The sequence below is a fragment of the Syngnathus floridae genome, chromosome 11 (assembly GCF_059516105.1).
Source record: "Syngnathus floridae isolate MCC-2025c chromosome 11, RoL_Sflo_1.0, whole genome shotgun sequence".
NCBI classification, from domain to species: domain Eukaryota; kingdom Metazoa; phylum Chordata; class Actinopteri; order Syngnathiformes; family Syngnathidae; genus Syngnathus; species Syngnathus floridae.
In genome coordinates, this window is record NC_142423.1 from 5,784,467 (window position 1) to 5,801,181 (window position 16,715).

The 16,715-nt window shown below is 44.3% G+C and overlaps 1 protein-coding gene and 1 long non-coding RNA gene across 4 annotated transcripts in view; one reads left to right on the forward strand and one right to left on the reverse strand.

The window, feature by feature from the left end:
- foxp4 (forkhead box P4) overlaps nt 1-16,715 on the forward strand; it is a 71,023-nt gene that overhangs the window by 38,777 nt on the left and 15,531 nt on the right. For all 3 annotated transcript variants that reach the window (XM_088389697.1, XM_088389699.1, XM_088389698.1), the window contains exons 3-7: nt 621-710; nt 8,314-8,436; nt 11,121-11,261; nt 14,114-14,249; nt 16,184-16,385. In XM_088389697.1, the coding sequence (XP_088245823.1) occupies nt 621-710; nt 8,314-8,436; nt 11,121-11,261; nt 14,114-14,249; nt 16,184-16,385 (692 nt within the window). The remainder of the gene's footprint in view (nt 1-620; nt 711-8,313; nt 8,437-11,120; nt 11,262-14,113; nt 14,250-16,183; nt 16,386-16,715) is intronic.
- LOC148390571 (uncharacterized) overlaps nt 11,095-16,715 on the reverse strand; it is a 75,270-nt gene continuing 69,649 nt past the window's right edge. Inside the window, exon 8 of the long non-coding RNA XR_015861299.1 lies at nt 11,095-11,168. This is a non-coding gene — a long non-coding RNA (uncharacterized LOC148390571). The remainder of the gene's footprint in view (nt 11,169-16,715) is intronic.

Here is a 16,715-nt window from a genome sequence, read left to right on the forward strand (position 1 = left end):
ACGTTATAGGGAGATTTTAACACTACAAACGACCACATTTATAATAATGTGAATATTTGCATGTGGACAAATAGGTTGAGGAAAGGAAGTTTGGAGGTTTGACTGGACATCACTGCAGGGCAGGGAAGTGGAAGAGGAGGAATCGTGGCGAGTCGCATGGCTCTTCAATGTGCATCAGGGTCGCCTTACATCACTCTGACATATAAACACCGTGCAAGTGACACACATGACCATATCCTGACACACTTCTGCCTCAGAGGATGTGGACAACCCAATTGGAACAGCGAGACACCAGAAGGGGGGGGGGGGGGGGGGTGCAAGAGAGTGAGACAGGCCCAAATATTGGAAATAGGACATTTGTAATGAGTTTGGAGGAGATAAGTCACTTCAAGAGACAGTCGAGTACGTCGTAGAAAGGAGCCGCCGGTATTAGACTGCATTTTCTTATGTCAGAAGTTTTGGTTTGTATACGTGGACACGCTTTAAGAAATAGATCACAACATCATGTGCGAATGAATTACAAAAGCCAAATGGTATGCCCTTAAAACATTCAACCTTTATGCTCCAACATTTATCCCCATGTGTACATGTTGCCATCATGTCTGCTCTCCTTCTTGCAGGCTCTTCAGGCAGCCAGACAGTTCCTCCTCCAGCAGGCCTCTGGACTCAACTCCCCGGGCAGCAACGAGGTCAAACAGAGCCCCGTGCAGGTCAGAACATACTTGGACACACTCACTAGCACACAGATGTGCAGAGGTCTGTGTCCATGTCAACTACATAGTGTGATATAGGCGCATATCTTTCCTTCCTTATTGCTCCGGCTTCCTCCTTTTTATCACCTTTGTCACATTGGGGCAGTTTGATTTGTAGCCGTCATTCACGTTAGGGTTTCCAGACTGTTAAGTGAAGAGAAAGCAGTTCAAACTAGGAAAATGTCATTTAAAAAAAATATATAATAATTGAACATTGTCATCAAACTTGAATGCATTTGAATTTCTTATAGTAAATGTTTGTCATTGTTTTTTTTACAAATTAATCCACATGATGATATTAAATGAAATCCTCGTCAGGTAAAAGAATAAATACAATAAAATACACAGAGCCAATAATCATCATGATTGAAACAATGTTATTCCAAATGTATTACTTTCTGTCGTTCAGACACAAAAGTGATGTCAATAACCTGAAATGACACTTTTGGATGAAAAACATGGATGGAACACACGTTGACTTGACCTGCCTCATGTGCACATTCTGATGTGGGGTGTTACCTTCCACTTCCTTCCCTCGCTTTTTCTCCTAACAAACACACATGCACACGCATGCACGCACACACACACACACACACTAAAAGCTCCTCCTCCCCTCTCTCCATCTCTGTCTTGTTTGTCTTGTTTGTTGGTGCCTGGCCTGTTAGCCTCCCTGCACTATCCAGGGCACCCGAGCTACATCTCTGTTGTCTCAGCTGTCAGCTCAAATGGTCACACACATCCTGCCAATGCACTCTAGGATGTGTGTTGGCAGGGTATGTGTGTGTATGTGTGTATCCTTAGTGAGCAAAAACAAGGTACATAAAAAAAAAAAAAAAAAAATGGCGCTATTTACTAGGCACCACAGCAAACTGGACTTCCAAGGTTGTAATTTGTTTCAGGCGTGGTTTTTGTAAACAGACAAACCCTGGGAAAACGATTTTTTTAACATTCAGCCATCCGGTACGTTCGAACGTATTTACCAGTCAAACAATTGCAGTTCCACACTTGCGTCAAATGCCTGTAAATTAAATTGTATCAGGGTGGCCAGGCACAAAATGGCCGCCCTCACGTTGTTCCTGGGGTGCTCTCTCACATGCAAATGAGTGTCAGACAATAATTAGATCTTTAGGAGCCTGATAATTAGATTCCCCCCCTTCTCTCAGAGGGACAGAGAAAGGGGGGAAGACTTCTTCTTGTGTCTTGACTTCTCTGAAGTCATGGTTTATGCTGACAACAACTCTAATATAAGCCCCCCCTCCACCCCTTAGATGTGGCCCCCACCCATTCTCAATCACATTTCTCCTCTTTTTCTTCATTTGTAATGGAAGGGAGGACCTGGACTGCGAGCGAAAGAAACTCACAAAGATCCTATCTGCTCTATGATTGGTTGTTCTGAGATGGTCTTTGTGTTTGACTGCTTGTGTGAGATATTATCAATCCACTCGGCGCGTGCGTGCGTGCGCGCGCGCGCGTGTCACTGTCTTGTGTCGCAGCCACGAGGAACTTGACAATAGCTTACGTCTCTCGACAGGCAATTGCGAGAACAATTGATGGTGTCCGACGGCAGTGCGGTCCAAGTACAATAGTGTGATTTCAGGTTTGAAGAGGATGAAATTAAATTAATAATACAATCAGTGCATTGTGCTGCCAGTTTGGATGCAGACTTTGCTCTATTAGTCATAATTTAAGACACTTTTAGTCACATCATTGTGTTAATAAATGACAAGTTTGAAATGCTGACACAGCTTAAAAACAGATCACGCCGTTGCTGTTGGACTTGAGTGTCGCCGTTATCGTAATTGCCGGTGGCACGAGTGGGCGGGAGCCCAATTGGCTGACACAGTAGCGACTGGCGGCATGATACTTGGCGCTCGCTCATATGGCGGGTGCACATATACCCACTTGGCATGGCTCGCCGGGGCACACTTAACACGCTGCCACTTGGCATGCACACATACAGATTAGCGAGCGTGTTTGGCGGAGGCCCATACGTGTGTAATTGAATAGCGAGGTGTCCTGTTTTCATGTATTATTGAGGAGCGTGTTTAATTAGGAGAAAATATGAAAACACTCATTAGAGGAATGTTAATGAGTGGCGCTCTGAAGAGGCCTGGAAGCAGCGCAGCAGGTTGCGAGGAAGTGAGTCATGTTTGTCCAAAGCTAAGATTGAACTTTTTTCTGATCATCTGGGTTGCTCCCGCTTTGCACCAATGCACATGTGTGAGAAACTCAAGCACACATTGTCGGATAGTCTTTATAGTAACCAACAAAAGTATGTGAAAAGATGAGTGCTTTTCCTCTCAGAGTGGGACTCAAGCAGCCCTTCTTTCCCTTCTTTCCCATTATTTCCTTTTAAAGTGTTTTCCCCAAAGCACTCCTTTTGTCCACTCACTGAAAGTGTTTAGTCGACAGTTTCTCTCATTTGATGTTCGGGGGGAATTGCAAGGGTGCGGATGTGTGTGCGTCTGCGTCAGACAGGCGGGGACAGAACAAAGCTGGGGGTGGGCGGGGTCCTGACAGTTTGTGGGAAGAGGTTGGGATCGGACTCGGCTCTGGCCGGGATGGAGTTGAAGGGTCTGCTTGTGAGCGCTGGAGTGTGAAACTCTTATTTTGTGATTTGAAACATGAGTGAAATCAATAATGAAATATGGTCAATAACAGCCACTCCTCACACTTCCCAACCAAGCGGCCCGAGTGTGTGTTTGCCTGTGTGTGTTTCTGGAACTGTGTTGTCATTTTTATTCTGAGGCACTGGGGCGTTAGATGGACGGTAGGGGAGGGGAGGGGGGGAGTGGCTCAATTTTCCACTTGAACTTGATGCTCTGTCACTATCCTCTGAAGTTTCTTTGATTTTCATTTTGCCCGTGCCGTGTCAAGGAGACTATTTGGCACGAGTGTGTGTCTACATGTGTACGACCAGAGCGTAGCGTTCACCTCCCAGCTCGTTAATAGTCCGCCGGAGCCCCGACTGGAGCTCCTCGCACCCCTCCCCTATCTGTTCATCCATTTGATCCACTCATCCACCATCTTCAAGTTCTTTGTTGCTCTCAGTGGTCTTCCTATAGAGAGTCTTTCACACGCGTGTGTGTTTTATTAGTGACAGATGCGGCATATTTTATTAGGACTATGTGAAAGCTAAATAATAACTCACATGACATCGGATGACACATACCTGCCACCTATGAGCAATACGCCAATTCAAGAGAACTATCGCCAACATGAAAAGTTTCTCGGGACATTTCTTCAACCCCCCCAACATAATGTACACAATTTTATGCACTTTGAACTATCATTATTACTGATGCTAATTAAACAGTATCCTCCTTAGGGATACTTATTTGGCTTCCCGCCAGTATGAGTTGTTTGTGTCCTCCTGAGGGAAATAAAATTTCGAGATCCGACGAGGCGGGATGATCAGAACATGCCTGTCTCTGCTCACCTTAACTTTGCTCATCAGTCTCCCCCTCCCCAGACTAATGTGGCCCCTGGCCCCACTGTGGATTAGTGTGTAGGGGTACTCACCGCACACAATGGAAGGCCTTTTAATTCCAGCAGCGGTCTGACCCTGAGCTCCAAACACTCTTTACACAGTAGGGACTCCTTCAGTTACTTCTTTTCCCCCCTCATCGCCTTTCTACTTCAGTCCGCTCTTGTCGAGTCCTTTTTGCTTTCAAAAAGCCTGTCACCCCTCCACACCCTCCTCTTATAACTTAGCGAGGGGGGGGGGAGACAGGTTGTTTACCTGGGGAAGGATAGCTTTTGTAGAAACAAGTCCAAGTTCAAGAAGAAACATGGAGCTTCAGCACACAACCAGCTTTGTGTGGAGACTTGATTTGGAACGGAGGCAGACCCCCCCCCTTCCCTTGCGAGTATCCCCTCTGTGACAGAGGAGGGTCATGCATGCATGCAAACAACACAAGATTCCATGTTGTATGCACAAGTCAGGCTTTCAGGGACATCAAGGTTTGTGTGTGACAGCGAGAGTAACAGAGAGGGGAGAGGTGGTAATGCTCGGTGACAGGGATAAACAGCATTGCTGGGGGGCAGGGTGGGGAGGGGGGGGCTCCTAGCAGGGGAGCAAGAGGGGAAGGAGGAGGTGTGTGTCAGCCTCTTTCTTCCTCCCCCCCTTGTCATTTTTTCAATTATCCCTCTCTCCTATGTGCCCCTGTAGACCCAGAGGCAAGGTGCACATCATTTAGAGTGAGCGCCTGTTTGGATGGTGATTATGGCACCTCTGCTTGACTCAGATTTCCCTCTTATTATTATTTCTTTTTGCATTCAATAGCTGCGATGGAGACAAACGTCTAATTGAATAAATAACTTGTCTTACATTTGCTTCACTTTTGGTGCAAGCAGCAGAAGGTTCAGTTCACATGAATGACCACAAGTTTGTGCCCTGACTGACTGGCAACAAGTCCAGAGTGCAAGGATAGGCTCAGTGGACCCATTTGGCAGAGTTGAGCTTTTGGGTGTTTGTTAATACATTCAAGAAACCCCCAATCAGATGAAAGGTGAAGACGATATCCAAAGTTCAGCCCTTCCTAGGAGATATTGCAGCCTGTCTGTATATAAACATGCAGCCTGCTTTTTAATATCAGACGGTCGTCCTCGCCATCTTCCGAGGTTTCATCCGAGATGTAAAGTGGGGCTTTCCCTCATTCTTGTTTGAATGGGAAGTCATCAAGGGAGAAGAGGAGAGAAGGATGGATCCCTCATTGAAATGCAAGCAACATCCCCCCTTTTCTCCTCTCTCCTCTGGGGACTCCCTGCCTTTCTCCTCCTTTCTGTTTCCCATCTTTCAGACGCTCCCTCTCTTCCTTTGTTAATCAGTTAAACTCCCTCTTCAAACAACCCCTCTAATTACTCCTCCACTCTCTGTAAACGACAGGGCTGTCTCTTGCATCTCGTCTCCATCCCTCCCTCGCTGCCCCCCCTCAGCTCCCGCTCGCTACGGCAGGGGTTGACCTCTGTCAGCCACCAGTCGGCCCTCAGCAGTGTGCTCCTGTGCACGTGGATGACTGATTCCTGCATGTTAATGAAAGGCGCGATTCACTACGGTGTTTTTATCTCAGTGTTGGCACAGTCACATGACTAGTATTTAAAGCTTGTCTCTAACATAATAAAACGAAATACATTAAAAAAAAAGGTGAGATGACACTTTCCTCCTTGAGTACCTGTTGGCTGCACTTTGTTTTACTTGATGAGGGATTTCTTCATTTTTCAGCCCTCATTTTCTTCCACTGCCACCCAGCCCCACCTTTCTGGCACTAATCTACACACACATCTCCCTCTTTTAAATTAACATGCAACAAGAAAAAGGGGGGAGTGGGCAGAAGGGGGGAAAATTAAATGCATTTAATAAACGGCTGACTTCAAATCGCCCAGCTTTTCAGCCTCCCCCTATTCAACAGCCCCAATGAAAGGGAAGAAATCATTCAGTGGGAGAGACAAAGCCGAATGAAAATATAATTCTGCATTGTGAGGCCCTTTTGTCCCGGCCCGTCAAATCGTTAATGGCAGGGCTTTTGTTTTGAGTCGTCGCTTACCGCCTGGCGGTGTCGTATGGCGGTGGCATCGCGTGGCCCCGTAATCACCACGCTTTGTGATATTAGATTATAGGGGCAATTAATGGCATCAAACCGTAACTACTCAGCATTCAGGTTGTCACACACTCATTCAGCCTTCTGTACATCCTCACACATGAGTTCCGTATATCAGCACCATTAGCCAGCATGGGGAAAAGGTGCAATAATTATTATGAAAAAGTCAATGGCGGTGTGCATAAAATACAATGTAGGAGTTGTCAACATGAAAGAAAAGGATGCGCAAGAGCAATTAATTACAGCTTTTCATTTGGTAGCCCCCAATGACAAGTCCCGGCGAAGGAGGCGTGCTGGCATGATGCCAAGTGGCGGCCAACATGGCTTCCACCTTGCTTCCCCCGCCTCTCCTCCTGCACCTTTTACTTTTCCAACTGCCACCACCCCAGCCCTCCGTTATTAATGCCGCCTGCCCCTGAGCTCAATCACAAATTTCCTAACGCATCTTATTCATGCAAGTTGAGTTCAGCTCTGCATGTGACCTACGAGAAAAAACAAACAAAAAACTGCCCATACTGGTGAGTTAAGGCTGCCAAGAAATGGGTTGATAGGTTTATTAATGCTGGTGCTTCATGTCAGGCTGAATATGTAATGTCATGCAAAAGTAAAAAGAAGTCAACCACTGGAAGGGATAAAAAAGGCAAAATAAACTCTTCCTTAACTTGAATGGCACATCACACTTTATGGGGTCACATAATGTTATGATTCTATTACGATTCTATCCAAAAAGTCCAAAAGCAGCTCTTCACCGATCTGGCATTCTTGTGACCGATGAGCTGTTTGACTGTGATGGTGACAAATAATTCTCGGCGGAGTGAATGTAGATAAATGGCCAGTTTGTGAGGTGATAAGTCATGCTTGTATTTCTCTATTAAAGTGCCATCACTGCTTAACAGGCAGGATTATTTGTATTGCTAAGGCAGCAGTATAGTTTATTGACGAGTAGGCAGCGAAGGAAACGTGATTCATCCCTCAGCCTGTTAGGAGAGACTCGACATCCACTTTGGCAGTCACTAAAATCTGATTTGTCTTTATTTCCCTTAATTGTTTCCGCTATCATCTGTCATTTCATTTAATATGTAAAGCTGTTTTTTTTACACATTAATTTAGCATCTCTGCGCAGCCCTCGTGTCTGACTGAATTATGTGATTAGTTTTTTTTTTTCCAGTTGTAATCAGATCAGCTCTGCCTATCTCTTTTGCACGCTGTTTTTTTCTCCTTGCTGTGTCTTTGCTTGCCTGCCGCATGCTCTGATGAGATAGACATCTCACGGTGACAGCTGAGATGTTGTTGTATGTCTTTCCATAGCCAGGCTTGAATATGCGGGAAGTAAATTGCAAGCAACCGTAATCATGTGTTTATGGCGGGAGATAAGATGTATTTATTATTTTGGAGATGAAGATTACCTATCGGAGCATGTATTTCTGCTGCTGTCCCATAAATTGTCTCAATTATTTTCAACAACGCCAGCGCAGGGAAGGAACGTGCCAAGAAAATATGTGTGAAGTGATGACTTTATTAGACTTTATGTGATCTAGAACTAACCTTTTGTATTTGTTCTTCCTGTCTCAATTTAGAATATTTATTTTATATTTAATACTAAGTGTTGATCTTTATAGTCTGTTTTTAGGCTGACTAGCATATGCGTTTGTTTTTACTGGCGTATGGGGCAGTGACGGTTCAGCCCCGTGAACTCTGCCTTGCAACAAGTCTAAATTGTGTTTTACTAGTAAATGTTGTCATAAATGAATGATTTCTGTTTTTTGTATTACACTTCCATTAAAGGTGACATTGGAGTACCTTTTTTAAAACTTTAAGTACATTTTAACAAATTAGCTCGTTAGCTAATAAGACAGACATCCCATGAGGAAAATTTAATAATGATTAAGGATCACATAAAATTATAGCTTTGATTGTGTTCAAATAATCAACTTTTGAATGTGTTTATTATGTTCCTGTAGGTCCCTGTATCCATGGCTATGATGAGCCCCCAGATGATCACTCCGCAGCAGATGCAACAGATCTTGTCGCCCCCTCAGCTCCAGGCCCTGCTGCAGCAACAGCAGGCGCTCATGCTTCAGCAGGTGAAACACATGTGCCAAAGTGCACACATGCACACACACGCACACACACAGGTGGTGTCTGGTTGGACTCACTCCCACAGCAGCATGTTTAGATGTGTCTGATGTTTCATTGTGCAATGACACAAACTCGGTGTGCCTGCATCTCATTTCATGCTGTGAGCTCATCGAGGATAAACCAAGGCAAACATTCTGACTCATGCACATTTTTTTAAGTTGCTCCTCCTTAATATTATTACTACTGTGGATGATGTTATTATAACTAAGCATGACCCCACCTGTAGGCACACACATGCACTAACTATTTTAAGAATGCCTCATGTATTCAGCGCTGCCATGACAACAGCCACCGAACAAATAAACACTACTCATCTGCAAAAGATCTCTCAAAAATTCAGACACAAGATGTGAGTTGTGATTCAGAAGTGTTTGTGCCAATGGAGCGGCGCACTAAGCCCTCCATTTACAATCTTATCGGATCGTTCACTGTAATATCCGTCATCTGCATCATTTTCAGTTGCTAAAGGACATCTACAAATCACATGATTTGTGAGCATAATGGTGGCCAAGAACCTTCTCCCCTCGTCTCTGACAGAGAAGTCAGGCTAATAAAACCATCGCGTTTAACATCATTCTCCCCCTTAATTAACCGCAGCATGGACTTTCTTCGAATCTATATCTGCAAGCTGGCACTTTGGCGCCGAATGACACACACACAGAAACACACAGACCGAGACAATCAGCTGACATATCACTCAACAGAGCGTTAAATTTCATAACCCCGTGGCAGTACAGCAATATATAAAAGTGGTTTACGGTCCACTACCACATCATATTTGTGTGTATATGTGTGTAAATTAACCTTTAAATTTCTACATTGCTACAACTGCTCTGCTGGTTTGTTCACGAAGGCAAGGTCATGGTAATAGGCTGAAGAGGTGAATGCCTCACTTCCATACTCTTAATGCATAGAGCCACTGAATCAAATCATTAAAAGACCTTAATTATCACTTAATTATTCCCTCAACTCACCATTCGGCAGTCGAGTGCGTGCGTGCGTGCATGCGCACGCGCTCACTTGCGTGAGCATTTGCATGTGTGACGAGGAGAGGGATCAGGACAAGTGAGGCAGAAAAGAGATATTAACCCCGCCTGAGGAACAATAAAAGAGCGTCAAGAAAGAAAGAATGAAAAGTACTGCGTCTTCCAAGCAAGCAAATTAAAGATAAGAACGTACGTCATTGTTGAAATGCAAAGTAAATTATGCAAAATTCAAGCTATGGCTGGGATAAGACTCAAACTGGGAAATGTAAAAATGGCGTATCGCGCACAAAAGGAAAAGGAGCATTACGGTTAGGATGTGCACCGGTGTCTAGTCGGCCGCATGGCGGGTCAGACGTATGAGAGACGGACGGCGGCAACTGCCGCTGTGTGAAGTCATTCTCTTGTGAGAAGCTTCTTTGAACATTTGATGCACCATGAAACAAAGACAAACTGCAGAGGCAGAGGCGATCTCAAGAGGATAACCTCCCTTGCACACTTAAGCGCACACTGTGGTCAGACTTTCCCTGCTCGCCTGGTGTGCGAGATTGTAATCTTAATGGAGCGGCCTGCCTAAATGACTGATTACTAACACAAATGCACAGACAGGCTGTGGTCAGTCAGGGGAGACAATGCTTGGGTGTTTGCAAAGTGTATTTTTTAAATGAAGGGATGGTCCCAGCGGAGGGGTCTGTGGTGGTGATAGTGCCGAACAGAGCTGACTTTTGTGCAGCTGGCACGTGATCAATTCCCACTTAGGGTCGTCTGGATGTTTGCATAATATACTTTTTTTTTGTGGCTTTTTTATTATCTCTCCATTCCGCTTCTGTGCAGTAAATGTGAAGCGTTGGTGTCATGGTGACATGAGTGACGAAACAAGTAAATGTCCCATTCACAAGTTTTAATTATGATTGTTTAATAACAAGGTGTTTTTTTTTTTTTTTACTGCCACAAACGAGTTATTTTGCTTTTTTTGTGTTATCCTTTAGATTCAAAAAGTTTCAATTTAATCAATGAAAGATACAAAAATATACATAAAAACAATTTCAAAACAAATTTATTAGATTATATTTTTGCAACCATAATATTGTGTAAATTCGACACATATGAAGAGATATTCCAAATAGTTCCTCTACCCAAAGAATGAATTATTTTAAACGAGTAGCAGTAGTTTCAGTAGGAACTTGAAGTTCAGTGCTTAAGTAAACATGTAGTGGAGTCCCACCTCTCAGCAGTGTCATCTGGGATCGCCTGCAACCCCTTGCGTTGATCTCATGAATAAGTGGTGTAGATAATGACTATCTGTGTGTAATACCCTCAGAGGGATGTGGCCCTGCTCAATGTTATAGACCCTCTGGATGTATGTAGAAAAAAGAATGAAAGACATCTGCCACCTTCAAAACGTTTTGCCCTCACAGTGGCGTGCGTGCAGACGCATTTCCCGCCACCCCCGGATCCTCGGATGCAATGTTTAATAATTGCCTTGCAACAAGTCAACACACGTTATTTTATAGCATCTCTGCCATGTATGCGGTTTGTCGTTGGACCACACGCTGCCAAGATAATTAATGAAAGCAACCTCGGCATGCCGATGATTCTTGCATTGTTGACGTTTGGTCGTCTCGTCTTTGGTCTTCTCCTTGCAGCTACAGGAGTATTACAAGAAGCAGCAGGAGCAGTTGCATCTGCAGCTCCTGACTCAACAGCAGCAGCAGCAGCAGCAGCAGCAGCAGCAACAACAACAGCAGCAGCAGCAACAGCAGGCCGGAAAGCAAGCAGCAAAAGAGGTGAACATAAAGTGCACACTCATTTCATTCAAGTACACTTTGAAATATACAAGTGGCCTTAAATGCATCAAAAAGTGGTTGATACGAGAGCTTGCAGAAAGGGAAAAAAAATCCATCAAGTGTCTAACGTATTGACCGTGCGGTAGGCTACATATGTTGGCCCGTCGTCATCTTCTTTCCTCGTCTTCCTTTGTGGTTTGCGGTCAGCTCATCTCCAAGCAAGCATTAGCGAACGCACGCTGTCATTTTCTCCGCCATGTCGGAGCGGCGTAGGAGTGCCGTGCCAAAGCCCTCATTTACATGCCTTCGACGGTGAGCCCGAGGTGAAATCTCCATGTAGGAGGGGTCTTCCTCTCTTTTAATTGTCAATTAACCCCGCCAAACGCCGTAGGCCTCGGCTGCTTTCTCGCTCTTCTTCCTTTTTGCTTAAATAAATACAAACGCGCTGCTTTAACCACAGCTGCAAATCACTTCTGAGGATCATGTCACGCCCGATCAAAAAGATTTCCTCTTCATGGGACAAGATTGCATTGAACTGCGCTCTTTGTCTATTTTTCCAGCTTCAAAACAAAAAATAAAAACATGCCAAATATTTTAGAGAGAAAAATGATACATTCATGCAAAAATCCAGAGACTGAACTTAGTGCCACATACTCCATCTGTTCTTTTTGTCCTACATACCAGAAAAGCAGCAGTGACTCCAAAGAGGAAAAATGTCATCGGGATCATAGAAGCAATAATGTAGCATATTCAAAAATGAGGAAAGTGGTGCATTCATGCTTATTCTGGCTGCTCGATATAATAAGCTAAGTTGGCAATAAGTCGCTAACGATAATAGCAGAAGAGAAACAGAATGCACATCGGAAAGTATTCACCATCCACACTGTAATCTTCCCTCTCTCTTGTCACATTTCATTGAAGTTATGGCTTTAATATTTTGAGCTGTGGTTAACTTCTTTTAAAATACATCCTTCCTGACATCATCCGAGCATTTCTCTTCTTCCCCATACAAGAGAAGGAACACATTTTACTAGTCCCTGACTAACAGCGGTGAAATTTGTCGACTTAAATCAAAATTGTGCCTGCGTATTAAATAATGTATGTTATACGAGAGCTAAAGTTTATGGATTATGGAAAAAAACCACTCATAATCCACATTTTGACTAGCAGGCTTGAACTGAATTTTAGAAGTTGAAAAGGAGGAGTTGACGAATTAGGAAGCAGCATGCAAATCACATGGTCGCCATCTTGCCCCTCAACTTGGTAATTTAACAAACCTGAAAACAAGTGGCGGCAAAGAGGCACAAATTAACCTGAGACTTTCTGACAAAACCACAAGAAGACACGTCCTACATTCCATTTCTTCTCCCAAAGGACTCAAACCGGCACACCTGGCCAACAGCGGCCAACCGCGTCGAGCGTGACCAAAGCAAAGCAGTTGTGCTCAACTGCCATGTTTGCTCTTGCATTCTCCCCCCTCTTCCCAGCCACTGTCCCACTTTTCACTTTTTTGTTGTTGTCCTGTAACAACTCGACAATCACTGGTCGTCCACGTATACACTTGATGTGTGCTGGGTCACTGCACAAGCGCATCTACTGGCGAGAGGATGCACGTTGCAAGTAACAACAAGCATTTACTTCAACAAATCATGGCCTATGTGTGGAAAAGGAATTTATAAAGGCTAACAAGAAGATAGTAGGAGGCGGAGAGGTGCGAGCAGAGGGAGGATAAAACCTTTAATCACTGCAGCTCAAGTGGTGCTGACTTCTTGACCTTTTCCCTATTTTTTGCTCGCTTTTTTTACGCATAGAAGTGCTGCATTCCAAGACTATGAAAGTGTCAGTGTTTTTGTGCGTGAGCACATTTGGGACTGGTCAGGAGTCAGCTTAATGAAGTGACTCTGAGCATCGCAAGAGATGTGTGCGTCTGTCGGTGACCGTCCATTTGTGTGTGCGTGTGTGTGTTTGTGTGTGCATCTGTGTGACTGGCAGGCTCAGACAGTGTGTGATGTGCTCATAAATCACATTGACAGCCTGTTACAGCGCTAGCTTTGGCCACTCAGCCACAGCTAATGTAAACAGAACACAGACACACACACACACGTGCACACACATGCACACACGCAACGTGCGCTTTAAAGAAGGACATATCTCAGGAGAGAGTGAGGGACAGAGGGGGGCAGAGGAGCAAATGAAATGGACAGACATGGAAAAAAAAAAGGGGCAGTAGAGCTGGACAGAAAAGAAAAGAACAGAAGGAGTTTGCTTATGGAAAAAACATGCCGCCATTGAATATAGGAAGTAAATGTATTTATCACAAAACAAAAGTTGCACGTTTCCTATTGTCCTTCCATAACTTCACATGCAGTCAACGCTGCCACCACACATTCCCTCGCCAGGCTCCAGTCTGAAAGGAAGTGACCTAGCTGCCCTTCCTGTGAGTTGCTCTCTGTTCATGTTGCCAACTCATTCTCTGCCCCACACACACAGGGGCACACAATAAGCAGGTCCTCAAGCCTTTTTTTTTTTTTTTTTTTCTCCCCGCAAGTTATCTGTGAGAGATAAAGCTCATCACTCTGGGCTTGGCCTGCAGGGACTTCAAACGGCTCAGCACAGTGCCGCTCAAGTCTAGCCTGGGAGAACAGGAAGGAGGACATTTATCACTCTAACACACACACACATGACCTTTGCCTCAGTCTTTTTTTCCCCTCTTCATCATTATGGCCATTTGATGACGTGACAAAATAAAATCTCTTTGCTTAATATGCCTTTCCTTGAATTGAGTGCTAAAAGCAGGAAACTGGAGTTTTAATTTTTTGTTTCTTTCTTCCTCTTCCCCCGGCGTGCAACAGCTCAGCAGCAAGCAGCTGGCCTTCCAGCAGCAGCTGATCCAGATGCAGCAGCTTCAGCAGCAGCACATCCTTAACCTCCAGAGACAAGGCCTGGTTCCCCTGCAGCCCACCGCCGCCATGCAGTCTCTGCAGCAAGGTACGCCAACGCAACCCTTGCAGGCCTCTTGTGAAGCCTGCTAAGTTCATCAGGCTGTAAAAGATCAAAAGCCTATTGGTGGCTTTTGGGAAGGTACTCATAATAGGGCAGATATGCTACTAATTCCACAGTGCGAGGTGTGCGCACTTGTCATTAAAATTAGCCAAGGATATCATCAAAATGCTATTTTTATCCCACAGTTCCTTCAATTTGTCTGCTGATAAAAGTTGGCTGCGCCGCCCACATCAACCACATTCATTCATTCATAAATTGCTCATAAATGAGAATTTTCTACCTTTTATCTTCCCCACAATTTCCTGCTCAATTTTTATTACATTACAACTTAAATGAAAAAAAATAAAACTTGGTCTTCTTTTATATACAATTACTAGGAGCAATTAGGATGATATAAAAGACACTTTGCACTTAAGGGGGTCTTTTTTACAACACTGCATTTTGGTATCTCCCTCTCTTGTGCTTTCCCTCCGTATCCAAAGTGGAATTTCCCTGCAGTGTGAAAGAGCCGGCCCATTGTGACGGCTCAGCCAGGCGTGAACCGAAGCATTCCTCGGACCAGCCATGCCACACAAACACACACACACACATGCATACACACGCAGAAACGCTTGAGCACAAACGCGAATAATTAAACACTCACACACAAATGAACACACGAGTGGACTGCCTCAAAAGGCTGTTGTGTCCGGCTGGTAAGTGTGTGTGTGTGTGTGTGTGGGGGGGGGGGGGGGCAAGAGGGCATCTCAAGAGCTGTAATAAGATAGAAAAGCTGCTCAGATGGCGTAACTGTACCAAAAAAAAAAAAAAAAAACGCTCATCACATTGTGGTTAAGCTGGAATTGAATATAAAAGGCATAAATTGCAGGTTGTCTGGGATTTAAAAAAAATATACTTTCATATATTGAAGCATATCTTGTCTTATCTTCAACATGAATGTCTCAGTTCACTGAGTATGTTGAAGCCAAGCCACTAAATAATTGAAATGACTTACTACACCCTGCCAAGTATTTCCGTTTCAAATATACTGTGACAGTGGAGGGGATATATTTAATAATAATAAATAATCATAAGAATTATGAACAGCAGCAATATGAGGTTGGAATGTTGCTGTTCCTGCCCCTACTGGAAGGCAGATGCATTTCTGATCTTATTTGTGTATTCATTCTTACTATTTATTTCTACAAATGTCTTAAGTGCTCAGCTATGAACGTGTTAACGTGCTCTTCACTCATCAATAGCTCACTTGGCGTGTTTTCTGTTTTCACAAAGCGGTTGTTTAAAGTTTTTTAGCCAGCTCGATAAGTTAAACAGAAGGAAACGCTCTACATTTTTTACAGTGAGGGTGTATCCATAGATTGATCGGGTTTCTCGGGGTAATAAGTGCTCACACTGAGAACTCTATAGCAACAAGAGGCCTCATTCCTCAACAGTGAGAACTTTTGTTTTGGCGGGAGCGCTGGAGAATGCATTCAAAGCAGACATAATATTTGTATTGCTGCAAGGTCGCTATGTGCCGACACGAATGTGTGCGCCGGGTTACATTGGAGTGGACTATGGCATTTTAAGCATCTCTCTTGCTTTGAAATTGAAGCAGAAATAACAAATCTGTGCTCAAAGGGTACCTCGACCCAGTTGAGACGAACAGTGCCAGTGACAAGCTCGAATCGCCATTAGCGCTGGGAAAGCATGTATAAATTAGCTTTTGGTTAGCTTGGGCTGCCACTATTGTCCTCTCGCACTAAATCTCAGGGGCCCAAACGGCCGCATTGTGATTTTAATGAGTAGAAATTAGAAAGGGCTGTCTCTCTCTCATCAATATCATATTAACCGCATTTCTTCTCAATTCAGGTCTCTCACACGCATACATTTCATTAAATAACCTCATTGTGATCGTCTTCATTGTCTTCGTTGGGCAGCCATGTGTCCGTCGGACCTCCAGCAGCTGTGGAAGGAGGTGTCGGGCGTGCCGAGCAGCGACGAGGCCTTGAAGCAAGCCGAGGGCCTGGACTTGAGTACCAACAGCTCTAATTCTACCTCAGCCTTCCCCAAAGCGGCCGGCGCTCACATGCCACTGCACAGCCTGCCCAATGGACAGAGCCACACCCCAAAGAGAGACAGGTACGAGATGCGTTGACGTATAACGCTGACTAGACACAAGATTAAGTACACCTGCACAATGCAACTGTTGTTTATAAAAAAAAATAAAAATCTTATGGAAGAATAACAATTGCATGTATCAAAAACACTAGTGGTATTAGGTATCGGTATTGGTAACTACTCAACTTGTGCTTAGTGTAGAGGTAATATATCTCCCTTTTGATCGACAGCTTCAAAGTCGTATTCATTTCACAACATCTTGATTATTGCGCTTGAAGCCATCCAAAATTAGATTCGGTGGGTGTACCCAATGTTGTGGCTGGTCAGTGTTAGTGTCCTTCCACTGTGTGA